We start from the raw sequence: 26,690 nt of genomic DNA on the forward strand, positions 1-26,690 counted from the left end.
CCAACTTTCAGGAGACGGGGGCCACGTCAAATTTATCGGAAGTTACGAATGATCCGAAATAACGAATGCCGCATCTAAACAAATGGAACAAAATAATACTAAATAATAATAATACGTTTTTATTATTATTTATTATTATTAATAATTTGTTACGTTCCATTTGTTTAGATACGGCATTCGTTATTACGGATAATTCGTAACTTCGGATAAATTTGTATTTGTTACGTTCACTAACAGCCAAATTTGAAGGAAATTCCAATAGTTTAATAGTTAGTTATTATTAGTTAGTTATTATTTCATATTTTCAAATTTTCGGGTTTTTGAATTTTCATTCTTATTTTCGTTCTTTTGAATTTTCGGATTTTCATTCTTTTTTTGGGATTTGCGAAATACTGGATTTTCGTTTTTTCGAATTTCTGAATTTTTTTTTAATTTTGTATTTTCGTATTTTCAAATTTCGTATTTCAAATTTCCGAAATTCCGAATTTCCAGATTTTAGAATTTCCAAACATTTGGAAAAATTTGGAAATTTGAAAATTTGGAAACTCTGATATTTCCGAATTAACAAATTTGTCTAAATTTGTTAAAAAAATGAATTTGGAACTAAACGAATTTCACATGTCTAATATTCAGGCCTAATAAAATGCAAAAGCAAAAGGTTAGACAGTTGCACTCTTGCAACCTTGGAACAGTATGGTGAAAGTCCTTTAATGCTCCAGTATGTCTGTGCCCCTGTGTACAAAGTGAGCTCTATAGACATATTTTGACCAGTTTGGTGTGGAGGAACTCAAGTGTCCTTCACTCAGCTCTGACCTCAGCACCACTGAACACCTTTGGGATGAGTTGGAATGCTGATTGTGAACCAGGTCTTCTCATCCACCATCAGTACCTGACCTCACAATTAGGCACAAATTCTCACAGACACCCTCCAAAATCTTGTGGAAGGTCTTCTAAGAAGAATGGGGGGACTGTTATATCCACAAAGGAGGAGTAACTCCACAATAATGGCCATGGTAGGGGGCAGCTCTATATTAAAGGCCATAGGGGGTGGGGAATCAAAATTAATGGCCATAGGGGGGCAACTCAATATTAATGGCCATTGGAAGGGGGCAACTCCATAATAATGGCCATCGTAGAGGAACTCAATTTTAGTGGCCATAGGGGGATAACTCCATAATAATGGCCTTGGATAGGGCAACTGCATATTAATGGCTGTGGGGGAAGGGGGGATAACTCTGTATTGATGGCCATAGGGGGCAACTCCATATTAGTGGCCACGAGTGTGGGGAGGCAACCGTACAGTATATTAACCTTAGTAAAATTTTACTGAGAATCTGCCACAGGCTGGGCGAAGCAACTCCATATTAATGCCCATGGGTTGGCAACTCCATGTTAATTTCCATGGGGGCAACCTCATATTAATGGACATGGGGGGGAGGTGAACTCCATATTAATGGCCATGGGAGGGCAACTCTATAATAATTGCCATTGGATGGGAACTCTATATTAATGGCCACAGGAGGCCAACTCCATATTAATTTCCCTGGATGGGGCAACTCCATATTAATGGCCATGGGTGTGGAGCGGGCAACTGTATATTAATGGCCATGGGGGAGCAACCTCATATTAACGGCCTTAGAGAAAAGTTCATATTCATGGTCACAGAGGGGTAACTCCATATTAATGACTATGATGGGGTCAACTCCATAAAATCGGTCTTGGATGGGGAAATTGCATATTAATGGCCATGGGGGGGCAACTTTATATTAATGGCCATAGGCGGGCAACTCCATATTAATGGTCATTGGAGGAAAGTTCATATTGATGGCCATAGGGGGGCAAATCCATATTAATGGCCATTGGAGGAAAGTTCATATTGATGCCAATAGAGGGGCAACTCCATATTAATGGCCATTGGAGGAAAGTTCATATTAATGGCCATAGAAGGGCAACTCCATATTAATGGCCTTGTATGGGGCAACTGCATATTACTAGCCATGGGGGGAGGGGACACACCATTTAAATGGCTTTAGGGGGGCAACTCCGCATTAATGGCTATGTTTCTGAAATGGGAGGCCCAACAAGCTCACACAGATGTGATGGTTCTGGTCTTCTGAACTTGGAGAACTTTACGGACTAGTAGAGGAGTGAAGATGGCCGACCATTACAGTGTGATGTCAGCCAGGCCTGAAGAATTACAACTCACCCACTTTCCGAGCAAATCTCTTCTTTCTTCAAACACCTATGTAAATAGAAAGGTTCACAGCCGTAAATCACATGTACACATCATTCAATTGTGTATTATATGTTTATTTCCTATTATCATCTGCTCCATCTAGTGGCCATAATGCAGTATTTTCCTGAAAAACCTAAATCTAGAAAATACTGCTTTATGGCCACTAGATGGAGTGGACGATCATAAGAAATAAACATATTAGAGACAATACAGGAAATATTTGTGACAGCTGTGAGGCATTCACACAGCAAATTTCTTTATAGACCCCCAAGTCTGACAATGATATATTTTATAATGTTTGAAATACAGCCTAGAAAAAAGAGGCAAAAAACACAAAAAAAAATGTTACATATGTTTAGGGGTTCCTGTCTGCGAAATGTATTGAGAGCCAGAAAAAAAAGCCCTTTAAGGCTCTGTTCTTACTAGTCCTTCAAGTCGCATGACAAGTCGAAAACCATGTATTTTAATGGCCACTGTTCTAATTGCTGCGACTCAAGTTGCAGCGACTCCAAAAAAGCTTCCTGCACAACTTTCTTGTGACTTGAATGCATTGAGTGTATTAAATAGTATTTCAGTCGCATGAAAGTCGCACTGCAAAGTTGCACTGAAAATCATGCGACTTTGAAGTCACATTAGTGAGAACGGAGCCTTAATTCTCTATTGTGTACAAACAACACCTTGTAGCATTATTCTTCAAGGGGCAGTCCACCTAAAAGTTCTGTTCTAGCTATAAATGGATCCTGGTGGGTGGAGTCAGCCCCAGGCTCCCTACATGTCCAGGATAAACCAACAGTGAGCTTTCCCACCCATAACTCCAGACTTTGCTCCTGACTACCTGGAAGCTTTGAGTGTCCCCACCCATCTTTGTGTGTCCCGGCCCCGCCTGTTACATTCTCAATAATATAAAATAAATAAAAACAGGGATGGTGGGAACCTCTCATAATAGGCACAGCAGGTATATAGACCCAGGGACTTAGCACATGGAAGGGGGAACCCCTAATAATGGGCACAGTAGATGTACAGACCGGGAACTCAGTACAGGGATGGTGGGAACCCCTCATAATGGGCACAGTAGGTGTACAGACCTGGGAACTCAACACAGGGATGGTGGGAACCTCTCATAATGGGCACAACAGGTGTACAGACCTGGGAACTCAACACAGGGATGGTGGGAACCTCTCATAATGGGCACAACAGGTGTACAGACCTGGGAACTCAGTACAGGGATGGTGGGAACCCCTCATAATGGGCACAACAGGTGTACAGACCTGGGAACTCAGTACAGGGATGGTGGAACCCCTCATAATGGGCACAGAAGGTGTACAGACCTGGGAACTCAGTACAGAGATGGTGAGAACCCCTCATAATGGGCACAACAGGTGTACAGACCTGGGAACACAGTACAGGGATGGTGGGAACCCCTCAGAATTGGGCACAGCAGGTGTACAGACCTGGGAACTCAGTACAGGGATGGTGAGAAGCCCTCATAATGGGCACAGCAGGTGTAGAGACCTGGGAACACAGTACAGGGATGGTGGGAACTCCTCATAATGGGCACAGCAGGTGTACAGTCCCAGGAACTCAGTACAGGGATAGTGAGAAGCCCTCATAATGGGCACAACAGGTGTACAGACCTGGGAACTCAGTACAGGGATGGTGGAAACCCCTCATAATGGGCACAACAGGTGTACAGACGTGGGAACTCAGTACAGGGATAGTGAGAAGCCCTCATAATGGGCACAACAGGTGTACAGACCTGGGAACTCAGTACAGGGATGGTGGAAACCCCTCATAATGGGCACAACAGGTGTACAGACCTGGGAACTTAGTACAGGGATGGTGGAAACTTCTCATAATGGGCACAACAGATAGACAGAGCTGGGCAGTTAAGTGGGTTACCTCTCCAGCTTCTACCAATATCTAATTTTTAATACATAATATATATGGCAGCCCCGTCACCTTATCGTTCATGAGCGGATTGTTGAGCGGCGTCCATGTGCTCATTTTTGTTTGGAGTTTCGCTCCTTCTGCGTTCTTGGGTGGAGCGAACGCCATTCTCCCGAATTCTGAAAAAAAAATAAAACCTGGGTCATTGGTCCACCTGTAGAACATTCGGTACATATTTGCTCAGTGTACTCGCGCGTGCAGACTCAGCAGTTGACACAAAGTATCCTTCACACAAAAATGGAATTTTTGTTTTTTTTTCTGGTCACTCCTGACTGCGTTTTAGGCTCGTACTGCGTTGTGATCCGGCCACGGTCGTTTGTCACCGCTGACATGTTTGGACAAATTATGACACGGGGCTTATAGATTTAATCAGCTTATGTTTGGGAAAAAAATTTTTAAACATTTGTTAATGTCTTTTTGGAGAGGAGCCCCGAGGGGGGAAAGAGGAGCTGAGCAAGGAAAAAGAAGTGAAATCCTCGCTGACGGAACGCGGTGACAACGACTGAAAAACACGCTGTGCGCACCCGAGTGTCTCTATTCCGATGAGGGGGGAGGGGGGCGCATTATCCAAAAATGGAGGAACCATTAAAGCTGAACTCCGTCCTTCTCCCTTCTCTTTAGTGTCCTCTCCTAGACTGAAACGGCTTACTCTGATTTCACTGCACGCTGTGAGCTTCTCACAGTGTGCATCAGAAGCTGCAGCAAGTCAGATAGAGCCCACCTCATTTCCTGGCTGGTGGACGCCCAGCATTATCTAGCCCTTTCCTTGCCAGCCTGACTGTCCCTGGCCCGCCCCTTTCATTCCTTGGATTTCCGTTCTTTCAATCATGGAGTAGGGGAAGGGCAGGCAGAGTATGTAGGGGATGTAGGGAGACAGGGGTACAGAAGATGTAGAAGGTGTAAGGTAAAGGGGGTGCAGAGTATGTAGGGGGTGTAGGGAGACGGGGGTACAGAAGATGTAGAAGGTGTAAGGTAAAGGGGGTGCAGAGTATGTAGGGGGTGTAGGGAGACGGGGGTACAGAAGATGTAGAAGGTGTAAGGTGAAGGGGGTGCAGAGGATGTAGGGGTGTAGGGAGACGGGGGTACAGAAGATGTAGAAGGTGTAAGGTGAAGGGGGTGCAGAGGATGTAGGGAGAAGTAGGTACAGAGGATGTAGAAGGTGTAGAGGAAGGGGATGCAGAGGATGTAGGGGATGTAGGGAGACGGGGGTACAGAAGACGTAGAAGGTGTAAGGTGAAGGGGGTGCAGAGGATGTAGGGGGTGTAGGGAGACGGGGGTACAGAAGATGTAGAAGGTGTAAGGTGAAGGGGATGCAGAGGATGTAGGGGATGTAGGGAGACAGGGGTACAGAAGACGTAGAAGGTGTAAGGTGAAGGGGGTGCAGAGGATGTAGGGAGAAGTAGGTACAGAGGATGTAGAAGGTGTAGAGGAAGGGGATGCAGAGGATGTAGGGGGTGTAGGGAGACGAGGGTACAGAAGACGTAGAAGGTGTAAGGTGAAGGGGGTGCAGAGGATGTAGGGGGTGTAGGGAGACAGGGGTACAGAAGACGTAGAAGGTGTAAGGTGAAGGGGGTGCAGAGTATGTAGGGGGTGTAGGGAGACGGGGGTACAGAAGACGTAGAAGGTGTAAGGTGAAGGGGGTGCAGAGGATGTAGGGAGAAGTAGGTACAGAGGATGTAGATGGTGTAGAGGAAGGGGATGCAGAGGATGTAGGGGTGTAGGGGAAGAGGGGGCTGTGGATGTGGGTGGTATATGGGAAAGGAATGCAGAGGATGTAGGGGGTGTAGGGAATATAGGAGATATATGGAAAAGGAATAAAGAGGATGTAGGGGGTGTAGGGAATGTAGTAGGTATAGGGGAAGGGGATGCAGAGGATGAAGGGGGTGTAGGGAATGCAGAAGGTATAGGGGAAGGTGATGCAGAGGATGTAGAAGTTGTAGGGTAAAAGAGGTGCAGAGGATGTAGGGAATATAGGAGGTATAGTGGAAGGGGAAGCAGAGTATGTGGGGAGAAGGGGGTACAGAGGATGTAGGGGGTGTAGGGAACGTAGAAGATATAGGGGAAGGGGAAGCAGTGGATGTAAGGGGTGTAGGCAGAAGGGGGTACAGAAGATGTTGGGGGGTGTAGGGGGGAGGGGCTGCAGAGAATGTAGGGGGAAGGGGGTTACTGTGTTAAATGGTGTGCACAGTTGATATGAAGTCCTGTATATACACTCTCTGGACACTTTATTAGGTACACCTTGCTAGTACCGGGTTGGATCCCCTTTTCCCTTCAGAACTGCCTTCATTCTCCGTGGAATAGATTCAACAAGGTGTCGGAAACATTCCTCAGAGATTTTGCTCCATAGTAACATGATAGCATCACACAGTTGCTGCAGATTTGTCGGCTGCAGATCCATTATGAGAATCTCCAGTTCCACCACATCCCAAAGGTGCTCTATTGGATGAGATCTGGTGATTGTATTGGATGAGATCTGGTGATTGTATTGGATGAGATCTGGTGATTGTATTGGATGAGATCTGGTGATTGTATTGGATGAGATCTGGTGATTGTATTGGATGAGATCTGGTGAGTGTATTGGATGAGATCTAGTGAGTGTGGAGACCATTGGAGTACAGGGACCTCATTGTCCAGTGGTGAGATGATCTGATCTTTGTGACATGGTGCATTATTATCCTGCTGGAAGGAGCCATCAGAAGATGTGTACACTGTAGTCATAAATGGATGGACATGGTCAGCAACAATACTCAGGTAGGCCGTGGCGTTTGAATGATACTCAATGGGTACTAAGGGGTCCAAAGTGTGCCATGAAAATATCCCCCACACCATTACACCACCACCAGGCTGAACCATTGATACAAGGCAGAATGGATCCATGTTTTCATGTTGTTTACACCAAATTCTGACCCCACCATCTGAATGTCACAGCTGAAATCAAGACTCAATGTAGCAATGTTGGGGGGGTCTGTAGTATACAATGTAACATTGTTGGGGGGGGTCTGTAGTATACAATGTAACATTGTTGGGGGGGGTCTGTAGTATACAATGTAACATTGTTGGGGGGGGTCTGTAGTATACAATGTAACATTGTTGGGGGGGTCTGTAGTATACAATGTAACATTGTTGGGGGGGGTCTGTAGTATACAATGTAACATTGTTGGGGGGGGGGTCTGTAGTATACAATGCAACATTGTTGGGGGGGGTCTGTAGTATACAATGTAACATTGTGGGGGGGGTCTGTAGTATACAATGTAACATTGTTGGGGGGGGGGTCTGTAGTATACAATGTAACATTGTTGGGGGGGGTCTGTAGTATACAATGTAACATTGTTGGGGGGGTCTGTAGTATACAATGTAACATTGTTGGGGGGGGTCTGTAGTATACAATGTAACATTGTTGGGGGGGGGTCTGTAGTATACAATGTAACATTGTTGGGGGGGGGTCTGTAGTATACAATGTAACATTGTTGGGGGGGGTCTGTAGTATACAATGTAACATTGTTGGGGGGGTCTGTAGTATACAATGTAACATTGTTGGGGGGGGGGTCTGTAGTATACAATGTAACATTGTTGGGGGGGGGGGTCTGTAGTATACAATGTAACATTGTGGGGGGGGTCTGTAGTATACAATGTAACATTGTTGGGGGGGGGTCTGTAGTATACAATGTAACATTGTTGGGGGGGGTCTGTAGTATACAATGTAACATTGTTGGGGGGGGTCTGTAGTATACAATGTAACATTGTTGGGGGGGGGGTCTGTAGTATACAATGTAACATTGTTGGGGGGGGTCTGTAGTATACAATGTAACATTGTTGGGGGGGGGTCTGTAGTATACAATGTAACATTGTTGGGGGGGGTCTGTAGTATACAATGTAACATTGTTGGGGGGGGGGTCTGTAGTATACAATGTAACATTGTTGGAAGGGGTCTGTAGTATACAATGTAACATTGTTGGGGGGGGGTCTGTAGTATACAATGTAACATTGTTGGGGGGGGTCTGTAGTATACAATGTAACATTGTTGGGGGGGGTCTGTAGTATACAATGTAACATTGTTGGGGGGGGTCTGTAGTATACAATGTAACATTGTTGGGGGGGGTCTGTAGTATACAATGTAACATTGTTGGGGGGGGGGTCTGTAGTATACAATGTAACATTGTTGGGGGGGTCTGTAGTATACAATGTAACATTGTTGGGGGGGGGTCTGTAGTATACAATGTAGCAACATTGGGGGGGTCTGTAGTATACAATGTAACATTGTTGGGGGGGGTCTGTAGTATACAATGTAACAATGTCAGGGTGTATAGTATACAATGTAACAACGTTGGGGGGAGGGGTCAGTATAATATACAATGTAACAATGTTTGGAGGGAGGGGTCAGTATAATATACAATGTAACAATGTTTGGAGGGAGGGGTCAGTATAATATACAATGTAACAATGTTTGGAGGGAGGGGTCAGTATAATATACAATGTAACAATGTCGGGGGGAGGGGTCAGTATAATATACAATGTAACAACGTTGGGGGGGTCTGTAGTATACAATGTAACAATGTGGGGGTCTCGGTATTACCTGGCTGGCAGAGGTCTCGGGTGGTGAGGTGGACAGTCGGGCACAGGAGCTCCCTCGTTTCTATAGCAACCAGCCCGCTTGGTCCTCCTGCCAATCAACCGGAGGGCGGATCCCCCTTTACCACGCCCCCATTCACCGCAAAGGTTACCACGGTAACGGCGACTTGCGCTACCCATTGGACAGAGACCGACGCGGCAAGGGCGTGGATTGTGTCTGTATATTGAATGAGCGGGCGGGGTATCCAAGGTGGGTGGGGCCTGCTGGGTGTGTTTGTACCGTGAAAGAGGCGTGCCCAGTAATTTTCACTGCTAACACTGGGGGGGGCGTGAAATCTCGGTGGGAGGTTCCTTCGGTCTGCAGGAGGAGGGCGTGCTCCTCTGACAGCTTGGGCGTGGTTCCCCCCCCCCCTTCCCTGTCGGTGGGCCGGAAGAGGGCGTGGATAGTGGGCGCTTTGATGAGATGAGGCGTGGTGATGAGGAATGAGGAGGCGTGTTTTATCTCGGAGGGGCGTGTCCTGTGTGTGAGTGCCCCCAGCAGTGAGAGCGGAGAGCACAGAGCGGACACTTCTCCCGGAGAGAGGAGGTGAGTGACGGGGAGAGAACACAGCGAGTAGTACTGTACATAGAGCAATGTTATCACATTATACCATGACACATGATCACTACATAGAATGTGCTGGAGGATTCCCATGATGGAGTATTGTGATTGTATGATTATAGTACTGTGTGTGCTGGGTTATTATTGTGGTGTTACTATCTATGATATGATCATTATATATTGTACTAAACCCCGGATCATATGATATGTATGTGTGATATTTTTATATGGTCTGTTGTTATGATTGGATTACTATATAGTGTACTGTGTTGTGTGTGTTTTTTTTATTTTTTTTTATTTTATGCTGTAGTATTATGATGGTATTACTGTATATTATTACTCTATGGTACTACATTCTGTATATTATGGTGTATTTATCGTTATGATGGTGTTATGTGGTATTGCTGTATGTTGTGTTATTTTGATTGCATTACTGTATAATGTGGTGTTATGGTTGTATTAGTCTATGTGGTGATTTCTATGGTGTAGTAGTGTGGTTACATGATGTGGTGTTATTGTATTATGTGTGTCTGACAGGGTAGGGGACAGTTGTTTTCTGTGGTGCAGAATTATGATTGTATTACTGTATGGTGTATTATTATGATTGTGTGGATTATTATTATTATTATTATTACTATTTTATATATTATTCAGTACTGTTGTAGCTGTATGTGTTGTAGTATTATGATGGTTGTCATCACATTCTGACTAATGTTTGTGTTTGATGCTGTAGTATCAATTTGCATGGGGAGCAGTAAGAGTTGTATGCTGTATTTATGATTGTATTATTGTATGTTGTATTATTAGGATTGTAGTCTGCTAGGTTGTATTATTAGGATGGTAGTACTGTTTGCTGTAGCAGTGGTGTTGCATTACTATATGGTGTAGTGTTATGACAGTGTTATTATTGCATGCTGTGTGTGTGCTATGTTTTACTGTGTAGGGTACAGTTGCATTGTTTATATGGTGTAGTACTATGATTGGAGGACTGTGCGGTATAGTACTATGATTGTATTATGAGGACTAACTTTGTTGTAAGCTGTAACAGTTTGTATTTCTTTGTGCTGTAGTTCTATGCATGTATTATTGCACGCTGTAGTATTATATTTGTATGACTGTATTGTATAGAATATGTTTGCACTATTATATGGTGCAGTAGTATCACTCTGTGGTGTTTTTTGTTTTTTTTCTTTTTGTTTTTGTTTTTTTAATAGAATTGTGGCATTATGGTTGAACTATGTGGCTTAGTCTTGGGCTTGTATTTTATAGTGTAGTAGTAATAGTATGGCTGTGGTTGGTAGAATTTTGATTGTATTGTTACATGCTTGCAGTATTATCACTGTATGGCTGTGATGTCTAGAATTATAATTTTATTATATGGCTTAGTATTGGGGTTGTATTGTTACATATATTTTATTATTATTATTATATGGGTGGGTGTTGTAGAGAATTATTATTGTATGGCTTAGTATTGGGATTGTATGGCTGCTTTAGGTGGAATTATGATTTGTAGTATTATCATTGTATGACTGTGTTGTTTAGAATTATTTTAAGGTTGTGGTATTTTGATTGTATTATTATTATATGGAGTAGTAGTCGTAATGTATGGCTGCTTTAGGTAGAATTATGATTTTTGTATTATTATATGGTGTAGTATTATCACTGTATGACTGTGTTGTATAGAATTATTTTATGGTTTTAGTATTTTGATTGTATTATTATATGGTGTAGTATTATCATTGTATGACTGTTGTAAAGAATTATTTTATGGTTGTAGTATTTTGATTGTATTATTATATGGAGTAGTAGTCGTATTGTATGGCTGCTGTAGGTAGAATTATGATTTTTGTATTATTATATGGTGTAGTATTATCATTGTATGACTGTGTTGTATAGAATTATTTGATGGTTTTAGTATTTTGATTGATAATACTACACCATATAATAATACAATCAAAATACTAAAACCATCAAATAATTCTATACGACACAGTCATACAATGATAATACTACACCATATAATAATACATTGTATGACTGCGTTGTATAGAATTATTTTATGGTTGTAGTATTTTGATTGTATTATTATATGGAGTGGTAGTCGTATTGTATGGCTGCTGTAGGTAGAATTATGATTTTGTATTATTATATGGTGTAGTATTAGCGTGTGACTGTGTTTGTAGATAATTATGATTGTATTGGGATTGCGTTACTATATGTGGTGTGGTATTATGATGGTTTTAAATGCTTTAGTACTGTGATTGTATTACTGTGTATTGTGATTGGAGGGCTGTGTGGTGTAGCATTATGATAGGGATGGATTGCTGTTTTATGAGGTCTGATTTACTGTAAGGTGTAGCAGTTTGTATTGCTTGTGCTGTAGTACTATGGTTGTATTATTACATGCTGTAGTATTTATCATTGGGTGACTGTGTATTATACTTTGTGTTGTCAGAAATGACACCTTTTGTGGCTCATTATTGTGTTATATATAATTTATTATTATACATACATTACTATGCTGTATGGCGTTCTGTACTTTGATAACGGCCTTTGTCATGTAAGGGACTACGTGTTCCATACATCAATGTATGATGATCCCATGAATAATTGACCGGTAATCAGTGCGTCTCATTGCGGTGTGTGCGCTCATTGTGATGGTAATGAGAGCAGAGGGGGAGGGGGGTGTACAATGGATGGCGGATGTAAGGGATGCTCAGCTCAGACCAGGCCTTCTCCTATAATGGTCTTTCATACTAGATGACATAAAGCAGGTTGTGCTCTGTTCTTCTTCTTCCTGTAGTGGGTTCCATGGCTCCATCTCCAGGATTTCCATCTGCCAATGATTTTGTGCTCTGCTCATCCCTTTCATCCATGTAGATGAGGTCTGGTACCCACCCGGCTCCTCTGTAGGGTTCTGGGCGGCTGGGTGTCTGTGGCTGAGACATCCTGAGTAATGTCCATGCCTGTCGTTCCAGGTCACAGGACATGACGGAATGATTAGGCTGGTCAATAGCATTTTACATAATTAGGCAGGATTACAGGGCTGGATGGGATTGCAGGCCTGGAGAATCTAGCAAGAATGTATCTGAATTATTCTGCCAAGACTGGATCCAAAATATTTTCTCCTCAATGGATCCAAAATATTTTCTCCTCAATGGATCCAAAGTATTTTCTCCTCAATGGATCCAAAATATTTTGTCCTCTAATGGATCCAAAATATTTTGTCCTCTAATGGATCCAAAATATTTTGTCCTCTAATGGATCTAAAATATTTTGTCCTAAAATGGATCCAAAATATTTTCTCCTCCAATGGGTCCAAAAGTTTTTCTCCTCCAATGGATCCAAAATATTTTGTCCCCTCCAATGGATCCAAAATATTTTTGACTCAATGGGTCCAAAATATTTTTGACTCAATGGGTCCAAAATATTTTTGACTCAATGGATCCAAAATATTTTCTCCTCCAATGGATCCCAAATATTTTGTCCTCAATGGATCCAAAATATTATGTCCTCAATGGATCCAAAATATTTGGCCAACAATGAATCCCAAAATATTTTCTCCTCAATGGATCCAAAATATATTTTCTCCTCCAATGGATCCAAAATATTTTCTCCTCCAATGGATCCAAAATATTTCCTCCTCCATGGGGGCCAAAATATTTTCTCCTCCATGGGGGCCAAAATATTTTCTCCTCCAATGGATCCAAAATACCGGTATTTTGACCTCCAATGGATCCAAAATATTTTCGACTCAGTGGATCCAAAATATTTGGCCAATAATGAACCTGACAGGGGGGGGGCAGGATTTTCAATATAAAGCCAACATCAAGAACATGGAGACATGACCTCAACCAGAGTAGTTGATGCGTGGAGCAGACTTCCAGCAAAGGTAGTGAGTGAGTCAATCGTAAGTGAATTTCAAAATGCTTGGAACAAACAAAGATCTCTATGTTGCCAAAATAGTCTTAGTCTTGACAATTTTGTTTTCTTATCTCAGCCTTTCCAGCCTGGAGGAGAGATGTGGGGTCTTATCTCTCCATAAAGAGGACCTGTCACGCACTATTCCTATTACAAGGGATGTTTTACATTCCTTGTAATAGGAATAAAAGGAATAATAAAAAAAAAAAAAAATTTAAAGAAAGTGTAAAATAAGAAAATAAAAGTAAAAAAATAATAAAACATTGAAAGCGCCCCGTCCCTGCGTGCTCGCGCACAGAAGCAAATGCATACGTAAGTCACGCCCACATATGTAAACGGCATTCAAATCGCGCATGTGAGGCATCACCGCGTGCGTTAGAGCAAAAGCAACAATTTTAGCCCAAGACCTCCTCTGTAACTCTAAACACGTAACCTGTCGCCTATGGAGTTTTTAAGTACCGAAGTTTGGCGCCAATCCACAAGTGTTGCGCAATTTTTAAAGTGTGACATGTTAGGTATCTATTTACTCGGCGTAACATCCTCTTTCACATTATACAAAAAAAAAATAGGCTAACTTTACTGTGTTTTTTTTTTTTTTTTTTTTTTTTATTCATGAAACTGTTTTTTTTAAAAAAAAAATCGCTGCGCAAATATTGTTGCAACGATGGCCACTTTATTCCCTAGGGTCTCTGCTAAGAAAACATATATAATGTTTGTGGGTTCAATTTTCTAGAAAAAAAAATGATGATTTTTTACATGTAGGAGAGAAGTTCCAGAATTGGCCAGGATGGGAAGTGGTTAAGATACCTTGGAGGAGAAGGGTAAAATTAAAAAGGGGAAGACTTGACTTGGTCTTTTTCTTCCATCTCTCTTCTATATTGTTACATTCTTGCAACAATGGATTTAAAATATTCTGCCAACAATGGATCTGAATTATTTTGACCACAACGTGCCACAATACTCTGGGAACAATGGATATTAATCTGGCAACAACGGATCTGAAATATTCAGGCAACGATGGATCTGCAATACTCTGCCCACAATGGATCTCTATTATTTTGGCAACAAGGTGTCAGAATATTCTTCAAGCAACTATTCTGACAACAATCTATCTGAATTTGAAATAAAAGACAAAAAAAATGTTTTTAGAGGGAGAAAATATTATTATTATTATACTTGCATATCACATAGTTAAATGTGTTTCTTCAGCAACATCATTTTCTAAGGAGCCTTAGCGCACGCTCCTGTAGCAAAAAATGCATGGGGGTGTCAGAAACCATGAAATCAGACCAAGAGAGAAGTACAGTTAAATTACACTTGTTTAATAATAAAAGTAAAAAGAACAAACATAGTCAAAACACAGCCAGAGTTCAGGAACCGGAACAGATAGTCAGACAAGCCAAACATCAGGGAGCCGGAGATGAGCGTAGTAAAACAGCAAGCAGGATCTGGAGCCAGAAGGGATGTCAGCCAAGCAAGTCTTTTAACAGGAATGCAGGAGAGCGTCTCTGTGATGTTGACCAAGGCGAAGGCAGAGATGCTCTAAGCTGGATGGCTTAAGTAGGCAGGGCTGACGAGCAGGATATCATCAACAGCTGAGTAACTGTGGAGAGATGGGAGCTGGCAATTAGCCGACAGCTGAGCGGCCAGCTCAGAGAAGGAAGGCCTGAGCCCTAGATGGCCTCTCCAAACCCCCCCCCCCCCCGCACTCTGATCGCTGAGTCCTTCGCTGATCGCTGAGCCAATGACAGCTGATCACAGAAGTAAACAGAAGTCGGTTATTGGCTTTTTTTCCCTCACGCTGTCGGCGTGAAAAAAGAAGAAAGCCGTTAACCGGCTGACAGGGCTGGGCTCAGCCCCTCCTTCTCTGAGCTGGCCGCTCAGCTGTCGGCTAATTGCCAGCTCCTATCTCTCCACAGTTACTCAGCTGTTGATGATCCTGCTCGTCAGTCCTGCCTACTTAAGCCATCCAGTCCAGAGGAGCTCTGCCTTCGCCTTGGTCAACATCTCCTGCGATCCTGTCCAAGACTTGCTATGCTGACATCCCTTCTGGCTCCAGATCCTGCTTGCTGTTACACTATATTGATCCCTGACTTCTGGCTTGGCTGACTATCCGTTCCGGTTACTGAACTTTAGCTATGTTTTGACTACGTTTTTGTTCATTTTACTTTTATTAAACAAGTGTGATTTAACTGCACTTTCTGTCTAGGCCTGATTTCATGGTTTCTGACACCGGCTTCTGTTACAGGGACATTGGTTCCCACATTGCCCACCAGTGCTGCAAATCAGTGCCCACCAGTGTCACCTGTCATTGCTTGATCATCAGTGTCACTTGCCGGTGCTGCCCATCAGTTCAGCCTCATCAGCGCACAGCAGTGAAGGAGAAAAATTACTGTTTGCAACAAACTATGAAAAATGTATTTATTTTTCAAAAAATTTCGTTCTTTTTTCATTTAGCAAAAAATAAAAAACCCAGAGGTGATTAAATAGCACCAAAAGAAAGCTCTATTTATGTGAAAAAAAAAGTATTTCATATGGCTACAGTGTTGCATGACCGCGCAATTGTCCTTCAAAGTGCGACAGCACTGAAAATTGACCTGGGCAGGAAGGGGGTAAAAGTGCCAATTAGGCAAGTGGTTAATTGAACCTGCTGAAGTTGGAATCTGACTACTATGCACAGCTGCACCAGATTTTTCACTCTCCAGTTTTAGTAAATCAACTACATGGCTTCATGATGTTGACTCTACCAAGTGCTGTTGTCTAGGGGTTGCCACCTCATCCCTTTAAACCCAAACACATATGAATTACACAGGTTCTGTGGCTGATTAAGGTGGTAATTAAGCTCACCTAGTGCCTTATCTGTATTAAATTAGTCTCAGAACCTGTGTAATTCATATGTGTTTGGGTTTAAAGGGATGAGGTGGCAACCCTACTCTTGGCCCTGGAACTATGCAGGCGCCATCAAATAATAGAGTTAATCAGTCACAGCTCAAGGAACCCCTAGCAACCTCTGGAGGAAACCTATGGTTTCACTGAACCCTGGTTGAGAACGGCAGGTCTATAAGGGTTGCTGTTTTTCCATCATGGTACATTTTGTGGCCATTTCAGCTTGACCTGGAGCAACTAAAAAAAATGCTTAACTCCTAAGCCTGTTGGTGCTATGAGGGGGTTAATGCCAGAACGTAGTATTATTAAAATGGATAATCCCAGATCAGTGGCATATTAAAGAAGAGTATCAGGTTTTCAAGTATTATACTAATCCAACCATTATTTATTACGATTATTTGTCTAGTTATTACCCATCTGTGAGTGATCAGATGGGGATAGAAAATGCTTTTTTTTTTTTTTTTGTGGGTGGTGGGAGGAGGCATTGTCATAATGACAGGATTGGAGTATCGGGTGTTGTGCAAGTGGACTTCTCTTGTCATATATTGGAGGTCATTGTGTGCCTTTTCTCTGCATTTGTTGGTAATAAATGATCAAAATGCAGTAGGGTGTAGTAAATATATATATATATATATATATATATATATATATATATATATAGTTTAAAAAATATATATAAAAAAGTTTATTTTATTTTCCATAGTTTGCCTGTTTTCCTTTTTTTTTTAAATTAATTGATTAATTTTTTTTCAGTCATATGTTTCTAGATACATTTTTTTTAATTTTGGGGGAAAAAAGGGCATTGTGAAAGTCAGAAATCCATAGCAAGCTATAATAAATGTAAAATGGTGTTAGTTGCGGGGGGGGTTGTATTGCTGGGGAAAATGGCAAAGTGTAGCAGAATATACCATCACAATGGTGCCATCCCTGGACTAGCAGAAGATCTCATCACAATGATGCCGTCCGTAAACTACCAGAAGATACCATCACAATGGTTCCATCCCTACACTAGCAAAAAAATATCATCACAATGGTGCCATCCGCAAACTACCAGAAGATATAATCACAATGATGCCATGCTCTGTCTAGAGGAAGATGCCTTCACAAACATTCCATGCCAAGTCTAGAGGAACATACCATCAGTACCGTGCCTTGCTCTATCTAGAGGAAGATGCCTTCACAATGCCATGCCTAGTTTACAAGTGGTACTATGCCTTGTGTGGTCTAGTTGGAGATGTCATCAAAATGGGGATATGCCTAGTTTACCATCACAATAGAGCCCTGCCTAGACTAGGCATGGAAACTAGTGTCACAATGGTACTATACCTAGTCTATCCTCACAGTGGAGCCATGTTTAGTCTACCATTACAATGGTGCCATGCCCAGTCTAGGCTAGCAGAAGGTGTGACAAAGATGCAATGCCTAGTCTACCATTACAATGGTGACATGCATATTCTACCATCTCAATAGTGTCATGCCTAGCCTTTTCCGCTATAGAGACATCCCTAGTCTTGCATTTGTTCTATTCCCAGTCTAGGCTAGCAGAAAATATCATCATAAATGATGCCTAGTCTAATCTACTCTCGTAAAGGTGCCATGTCTAGTCTACCTTCACAATGGTGCCATGCATAGTCTACCCTCACAATGAGCATATGCCTTGTTTACCCTCACAATGACTTCATGCCTACTGTACCCTCACATTGGTGTCATACCTAGTCTGCCCTCATAATGGTGTCATGCCTAGACTACCATCAAATTGGTAAACAGTTCAATCCCAGTTGCAATGTCTGGCTCTAGGCCTCACTCGTGGCTATCCGGACCTTGCTTGGTCCATCCGCAAACATTAGAAAGTTTCACACAAAGTAGGTGCACCATGGTAACATGCATAAATCAAGAGGATTATTAATGAGTAGGAAGCATACTACATACAGGTGTCAAATCTAACCTTGGCATCCTCACAATAGGTGCTTACTCATACTACTTCTCTTTTTTTTTTTTTTTTTTTTGAGTCCTATGAGTAAGCACCCTGCGTGTGAAAGGCTTTAAGGTTAGATTTCATACCTATATGTAGTGTGCTTACAGCCGTGGATCCACTTTGTGTGAAAATTTCTAATGCTGTCACAATGGTGGCATTAACTATCTTAGCAGTGACATGCCTAGTCTTTCCATCACAATTGTGCCATGCCAATCTTTGCATCACAATTGTGCCGTGTCTAGTCTTTGCTTCACAATTGTGCTATGCTTAATCTTAGCATTACAATTGTGCTATGCCTAATCTTAGCATTACAATTGTGCCATGCCTAGTCTTTGCGTCACAATTGTGCCATGCCTAGTCTTTGCATCACAATTGTGCCATGCCTCGTCTTTAAATCACAATTGTGCTATGCCTATGATAGTTTTTGCAGCTCAATGGTGCCATGCCCAGTTTTTGCAGCTCAATGGTGCCATGCCTAATCTTCCCACCACGATGGTGCCATGCCCAGTCTTCCCATCACGATGGTGCCATGCCCAGTCTTCCCATCACGATGGTGCCATGCCCAGTCTTCCCATCGCGATGGTGCCATGCCCAGTCTTCCCATCGCGATGGTGCCATGCCCAGTCTTCCCATCACGATGGTGCCATGCCCAGTCTTCCCATCACGATGGTGCCATGCCCAGTCTTCCCATCACGATGGTGCCATGCCCAGTCTTCCCATCACGATGGTGCCATGCCCAGGCTTCCCATCACGATGGTGCCATGCCCAGTCTTCCCATCACGATGGTGCCATGCCCAGTCTTCCCATCACGATGGTGCCATGCCCAGTCTTCCCATCACGATGGTGCCATGCCCAGTCTTCCCATCGCGATGGTGCCATGCCCAGTCTTCCCATCGCGATGGTGCCATGCCTAGTCTTAACTACCATAATGGTGCCATGCTTAGTCCATCAGTGGGGCCATGCCTAGTTGGAGTTAACATCACATTGACTCCATGCTCAGTCTAGGTTAGCAGAAGATATCATCTCATTGATGCCATGCATGGCATTTTCCATTGTGTATGCCAGTTTTTCATCTGATGATTTATCTGAGAGTGATCAATGTATATTCTGTAGCAGCTCTTGGTCGTAGGTATAGCTTCCATCAGGGACAACATCTGCATGGAGTGTTTATTCCCCCTTTTTGTGTGGGTTTACTGTTGGTACTGCTTTGTTTTCGTTTGCAGGCCAACAACCCAATTGTAGAATTGTTACCTCCTCACTCACAAGTCTGTGCTGGGTTGGATAACCCTTCAGGGCAGAGTCTGATGCTGTTTGAAAGGGGACACGGAAACCATCCACATGGATTGTCAATACCGCACCTATAATATAATTGGTTAGATCTGAAATCTGTTGCCTATTCGTGCGAAGGATTGCAGGAATAGTTTGCTCTGTCTATATTTTGCTCTTTAATCTGCTCTGCTCTCGTCACCTTAAACGGGGATTAGTGAATTTAAAATGTGGATTAAACACCTTCTTACTAGAAATGGCTTCTCCGCTGGTAATTAGGAGGATATTCATCAAATCAGAATTAGCAAATGGTGTGCTGGCACGTGCCAAGCAACCCCCCCCCCCCCCCCCAACCATCCATTGTGGTAGTTTTGATTGGTTACCAGTCTTCTGACTAGTTTGTATCTAAATTATGTAAGGGAGTTGAAGCAAACCTGGGGAGAGAGTACAAACTCCATGCAGATGGTGTCTGTGGTAGGAGTTGATCCAAGGAATACTGAGCCACAAGACAAAATAATACTAACCACTTGTCAAGTAAGAGACACGGAGGTTGCTATAACTAACCCCACCTTCTGAAAATGCTAGCTGCCTGGCTTTTATGCTCTTTGGCTTAAGACACCTATACCTTTGTGGAAGTTGTCCTTTTTAGAGCCCATTTATATCCAGTGAGGTGCATTGCGATAATCACATGTTAACGCAAACATTAAGTCTCTTAGCACATTGCACTACTATGCATTTTAATTGCCAACATGTGTTGCAGCATATCGTAACGCACTACCATGCATGCTACATTGCCAAAAATGGACCATGGCTGTTTTTAAATATCTCTAGGTGCTTTGCCAACGAATAGGCTACTGTAACACGTTAAATGAAATGCACCAGGGTGCCAATCTCTGAACGGGCTCTCGTACAGTCCCCCCCCATCCCACTGAGTATGGCCCACCTGGACCAATACTTTCCAGCAAAGTTCACTCTGCCGCCATGCCTGGTGCCACAAAGCCTTTCCAGCAAAAGCACCCCCACAGGGTCCCTTTCTCAGTGTGTATGGGGCGTCGCTGCCCCATTCATTCCTTTTTGGGTACGCCATACACATGGCAGCCTCCAGCAGCCCAACTGAGTACAGCTCACCCATAAGAAGGCCATGGCACCCCATGATAAGTCATGGGGTCATGGTAAGTCAATGTAACTATTCCAAGTATGTAATACCTCTTACAGAGATCATAGTACTCCCCCTGATGATGCCTTCACCTGCTTTCCACTTCAGAAGTATGGCGCCATCTTTGTTCCGGCTTTATCGGGGTCACCATCTACTTTGTGGACTGAGATGCCAGCTTAGCAATGCCACAATTATGCAAATCCTGCTTCCTGTGCAGTTCTTGGCTGTGTTCACAGCTCAGCCCTTGCTGCAGCCTTCTCATCTCTTTGACTTGCTACAATGTTGCAGTCCAGTCTGATGGCATCATCCCAGTTTAGGCAGAATCTCTGGACTAGAGCTCAAGGATGGCTTTTGAATGATAAATGGTGGAGCTCTAATGTTGCAGCCTGACCACTGGGGGAGAGGAGACTGTGCAGCCTTAACATTGGGGGGGGTTTGACAACTGAGCAGCCTGAACACTGGGGCATGGCTGTCTTAATGTATGGGCACCCCTGGACAGTGCCCTAGATGCATGGGGGAGCCCCACGATAATCTTGCATTACATCACACTTGTCAACTGTCTCGGATTTGCCAGGACAGTTATGCTTTTTACTAAATTGTCCCCTGATGGCCAGGATTTTATTTAAAGTACTAATACAGTATCTCACGAAAGTGAGTACACCCCTCACATTTTTGTAAATATTTTATTCTATCTTTTCATGTGACAACACTGAAGAAATGACACTTTGCTACAATGTAAAGTAGTGAGTGTACAGCTTGTATAACAGTGTAAATTTGCTGTCCCCTCAAAATAACTCAACACACAGCCATTAATGTCTAAACTGCTGGCAACAAAAGTGAGTACACCCCTAGGTGAAAATGTCCAAATTGGGCCCAGTTAGCCATTTTCCCTCCCTGGTGTCATGTGACTCATTAGTGTTACAAGGTCTCAGGTGTGAATGGAGAACAGGTGTGTTAAATTTGGTGTTATTGCTCTCACTCTGTCATACTGGTCAAGGGAAGTACAACATGGCACCTCATGGCAAAGAACTCTCTGAGGATCTGAAAAAAAGAATTGTTGCTCTACATAAAGTTGGCCTAGGCTGTAAGAAGATTGCCAAGACCCTGAAACTGAGCTGCAGCACGGTGGTCGAGACCATCCAGTGGTTTAACAGGACGGGTTCCACTCAGAACAGGCCTCGCCATGGTAGACCAAAGAGGTTAAGTGCAGGTGGTCAGCGTCATATCCAGAGGTTGTCTTTGGGAAATAGACATATGAGTGCTGCCAGCATTGCTGCAGAGGTTGTAGGGGTGGGGGGTCAGCCAGTCAGTGCTCAGACCATACGCCGCACACTGCATCAAATTGGCCTGCATGGCTGTCATCCCAGAAGGAAGCCTCTTCTAAAGATGATGCACAATAAAGCCTGCAAACAGTTTGCTGACAACAAGCAGACTAAGGACATGGATTACTGGAACCATGTCCTGTGGTCTGATGAGACCGAGATAAACTTATTTGGTTCAGATGGTGTCAAGCGTGTGTGGCGGCAACCAGGTGAGGAGTACAAAGACAAGTGTGTCTTGCCTACAGTCAAGCATGGTGGTGGGATTGTCATGGTCTGGGGCTGCATGAGTGCTGCCGGCACTGGGGAGCTACAGTTCATTGAGGGAACCATGAATGCCAACATGTACTGTGACATAGTGAAGCAGAGCATGATCCCCTCCCTTATTCCAACATGATAATGACCCCAAACACACCTCCAAGACGACCACTGCCTTGCTAAAGAAGCTGAGGGTAAAGGCGATGGACTGGCCAAGCATGTCTCCAGACCTAAACCCTATTGAGTATCTGTGGGGCATCCTCAAACAGAAGGTGGAGGAGCACAAGGTCTCTAACATCCACCAGCTCTGTGATGTCATCATGGACGAGTAGAAGAGGACTCCAGTGGCAACCTGTGAAGCAACCTGTGAAGCTCTGGTGAACTCCATGCCCAAGAGGGTTAAGGCAGTGCTGGAAAATAATGGTGGCCACACAAAATATTGACACTTTGGGCCCAATTTGGACATTTTCACTTAGGGGTGTACTCACTTTTGTTGCCAGCGGTTTAGACATTAATGGCTGTGTGTTGAGTTATTTTGAGGGGACAGCAAATTTACACTGTTATACAAGCTGTACACTCACTACTTTACATTGTAGCAAAGTGTCATTTCTTCAGTGTTGTCACATGAAAAGATAGAAGAAAATATTTACAAAAATGTGAGGGGTGTACTCACTATTGTGAGATACTGTGTGTGTGTGTGTATATATATATATTATATATGTTTTATCTCTATCAACTATTTATACTTTAATTCTTGAGAGTAGGTGCGTAAATTGGGGCAGGCTGGTAGAGGCCTCAGTGCATTACTTTGCCCAGGAGCCCATGATGCTATTAAGACAGCCCTGCACTGGGGGAAGAGGAGAGTGAGCAGCCTAATTGGGGGAGGGGAGACTGTGGAAATGCTTCCCCCTGCCTGCAGCAGACTGATGACATCATTTCAGCCTAGGCAAAGTCACCGGACTGGAGTTCCAGGATGGCTTTTTTTTTTTTTTAATGATCAAAGGTGGAGCTTCTCTGCAAGAAGATACTGCTGCTGTATTGTGACATGTCAGGAATTTATACACAAAGGTTGAAAGGAGCAGTAAATTATGGCAGTAAATATGGATGCAAAAAGGGCTTATCTTCTACTCAATGGCCATCTTTCTGCAGCTCTGCTGAAGAAACGTTGCCTGGAGATCTCCATTGGCAGTGTCAGGGTTATGCAGATGAACACATGTAACACTAGACCTCTGGAATGGTAGCCCGCGGCCTGCTATCGGGGTATACATTTCCTTCACGTATTGTTCATGCGATGTGTGCTGTGTTCGTTTTGGCTGAGCACAGTGCCCACAAGAACCGCGCACACATATCACCACGCTTTTTTGTGTCGCTTTCGGAGCCATTTTGGTGTTCGTAACTCCCTATTGGCTCAGTCCAATTATCCCGACAGCGCTCAGGATAGCGATCCTTCTAGTTTTCATCACCCTCAATGCCATCTGTTTAACTCCTTTGCTGCCAGATGCTTTTTTTTTTTCCATACTAGAATGCAATTTTTTTTTTTTTTAACGTACTTAAAACACCCCAAAAAAATGTGAAATATTTTCTGCAAGCAGAGACACCTTTTAAATAAAAGGGTGACAGTTGCAATGTTTTAGGCCACAAGATATTTGTGCTACTAATCATCAAATCTATAATTTAATTAAAAAATACACTCAAATTATTTTGACGCACACAAATACAATATACCGTATATACTCGAGTATAAGCCGACCCGAATATAAGCCGAGGCATCTAATTTTACCACAAAAAACTGGGAAAAATTATTGACTCGAATATAAGCCTAGGGTGAGAAATGTGCAGCTACTGTAAGTGGAAAAGAGGGTCAACAATGCCCATTTGCAGCCATAGGTCCCCCAAACTTCAAACTCGGTAGTTAAGGGTTCCTAGATGCCCCCTAGCTGCAGCCAAAATTTGGGGTCTCTGGACCCGAAGGGTCCCGAAATGACATTGCTGCAGATGGACACAGTTGACTGACTTTAGGGCCCCGTATCTCGGAGCCACTTGTTGCTAGGAACCCCAATTTTAGTGTGCAAACTCGGTGGAACTAGCACTACAGCATATCCAAGCTAGCTGGGGTTCCTAGCACTAAGTGACCCCGAGATACAGGGCCCCAAAGTCAGTTTGGAAAATGTCAAGCACTTTTCTGCAACAGAAGATGACATTTTCCAAACCAAATATGGGGCCCCATATCTCGGGGCCACTTGGAGCTAGGAACCCCAGCTTTGGATATGTTGTAGTGCTAGTTCTACTGGGTTTGCACACCAAATTTGGGGCTCCTAGCACTAAGTGGCCCCCAGATACGGGGCCCCAAATTCGGTTCGGAAAATGTCATTCTCTGCTGCCAGAAAAGTGCTTGACATTTTCCGAACCGAATTGGGGCCCTGTATCTCGGAGCCACTTGGTGCTAAGAACTCCAGCTTTGAATATGTTGTAGTGCTAGTTCTACTGGGTTTGCATACCAAGTTTGGGGTTCCTAGTTCCAAGTGGTCAACTGTGTCCATCTGCAGCAATGTCATTTCGGGACCCTTTGGGTCCAGAGACTCCAAATTTTGACTGCAGCTAGGGCTTGACTGGAGTATATGCCGAGGGGGCATTTTCAGCACAAAAAAAGTGCTAAAAAACTCGGCTTATACTGGAGTATATACTAGGGTTGTCCCGATACCACTTTTTTAGCACCGATACTTTTTTTCAAGTACTCGCCGATACCGATTAACGATACTTTTTTTTAATGTCACGTGACAGTGTTGGTTTTTTTTTAGGGGGGGGGGAGTGAACGGTGCCCTGTGTGTGTGTGTGTTTTTTTTTTTATTTTATTTTTTCATTTACATTTATTATTTTTTACAATTTTTTTTTATTCTTTATTGCGAGTCAGCTGACTCCATTCACACAGTGGAGAGAGACAGCAGAACGAAGGGGACAGAGGAAGAGAGGGGGGGGACAGCGGAAAGCCGGAACGGATGGGGACAGCGGAGGGGGACAGAGTAAAGAAGAAGGACAGCGGAGGGGGACAATGCAACGGAGGACAGCGGAGGGGGACAGAGTAAAGAAGAAGGACAGCGGAGGGGGACAATGCAACGGAGGACAGCGGAGGGGGACAGAGCAAAGAAGGAGGACAGCGGAGGGGGACAATGCAACGGAGGACAGCGGAGGGAGACAGAGCAAAGAAGGAGGACAGCGGAGGGGGACAATGCAACGGAGGACAGCGGAGGGGGACAGAGCAAAAAAGGAGGACAGCGGAGGGGGACAATGCAACGGAGGACAGCGGAGGGGGACAATGCAAAGAAGGAGGACAGCGGAGGGGGACAATGCAACGGAGGAGGACAGCGGAGGGGGACAATGCAGCGGAGGAGGACAGCGGAGGGGGACAATGCAGCGGAGGAGGACAGCGGAGGGGGACAATGCAACGGAGGAGGACAGCGGAGGGGGACAATGCAGCGGAGGAGGACAGCGGAGGGGGACAATGCAGCGGAGGAGGACAGCGGAGGGGGACAATGCAACGGAGCAGAGGGGGACAATGCAACGGAGCAGGACAGCGGAGGGGGACATTGGAACGGAGGGGGACAGAGCAACGGAGCAGGACAGCGGAGGGGGACTAAGGGGGATGAGGTGACAGTCAGCGGTGATCATGTGTGGGGGAGTTACAAGCACCGATCACCGCTGTGTCACTAAAGCAGCTGAAAGCCGCGGGGGGAGAAGCTTGTAACTCCCCCACGCGCCGATCACCGCTGACAGTCAAGGTATCGGGGAAGCATCGGGAGCATTTGCCCGAGTACAAGTACTTGGGCAAATGCTCGGTATCGGTGCCGATACCGATACTAGTATCGGTATCGGGACAACCCTAGTATATACAGTAATCCCTGAATTTTGGTAAAATATAAAAGATGGGATTGCATCGATTAGATAGATACCAACATGCCAAACCTCAGCAACCTGAGATTGTACATAAGCTTTTTAGAGCCCTTAAAGTTGATTGTAAAGGATCGTTTTTTATTTTTTTTAAAATAACAAACATATCATACTTACCTCCACTGTGCAGCTCGTTTTTGCACAGAGTGGCCCCGAACCTGGTCTTCTGGGGTCCCCCGGCGGCTCTCGCGGCTCCTCCCCACATCACATAACCCCCTAGGAGAAGCGCTCCCCGAGGGGGGTTACCTTGCGCGCGCGCGCTCCCGAGTCCAGCATTGCGTCCATAGACACGAATGCCGGACTCGGCCCCACCCCCGGCGCCCGTGTCATTGGATTTTATTGGCAGCAGCGGAGCCAATGGCTGCGCTGCTATCAATCTATCCAATCAAGAGCCGGGACCCCGTGCAGAGAGGGACAGCGCGTCCCTGCCGAGAAGATGAAGGGGTTCAGGTAAGTAAAACGGGGGGGCTGGGGGGCCGGTCACTGCCAGGTGTTTTTTCACCTTAATGCATAGGATTATTATTATTATTATTATTATACAGGATTTATATAGCGCCGACAGTTTACGCAGCGCTTTACAACATTAGGGCAGACAGTACAAGTACAATACA

The 26,690-nt window shown here is 44.0% G+C and overlaps 2 protein-coding genes across 4 annotated transcripts in view; one reads left to right on the forward strand and one right to left on the reverse strand.

The window, feature by feature from the left end:
* FBXO16 (F-box protein 16) overlaps positions 1-8,893 on the reverse strand; it is an 88,399-nt gene extending 79,506 nt beyond the window's left edge. For both annotated transcript variants that reach the window (XM_073624863.1, XM_073624862.1), the window contains exons 1-3: positions 8,757-8,893; positions 4,196-4,302; positions 2,207-2,242 (exon numbers count right to left, since the gene is read on the reverse strand). In XM_073624863.1, coding sequence (XP_073480964.1) covers positions 2,207-2,242; positions 4,196-4,291 — 132 coding nt within the window. In that variant the 5' untranslated portion in view covers positions 4,292-4,302; positions 8,757-8,893. The remainder of the gene's footprint in view (positions 1-2,206; positions 2,243-4,195; positions 4,303-8,756) is intronic.
* Positions 8,894-9,247: 354 nt separating this feature from the next.
* FZD3 (frizzled class receptor 3) overlaps positions 9,248-26,690 on the forward strand; it is a 118,583-nt gene continuing 101,140 nt past the window's right edge. For both annotated transcript variants that reach the window (XM_073624864.1, XM_073624865.1), the window contains exon 1: positions 9,248-9,338. The gene's annotated coding sequence lies outside the window, so the exon portion shown is untranslated. The remainder of the gene's footprint in view (positions 9,339-26,690) is intronic.

This window comes from Aquarana catesbeiana, linkage group LG04 (assembly GCF_042186555.1).
Source record: "Aquarana catesbeiana isolate 2022-GZ linkage group LG04, ASM4218655v1, whole genome shotgun sequence".
Classification (NCBI taxonomy): Eukaryota; Metazoa; Chordata; class Amphibia; order Anura; family Ranidae; genus Aquarana; species Aquarana catesbeiana.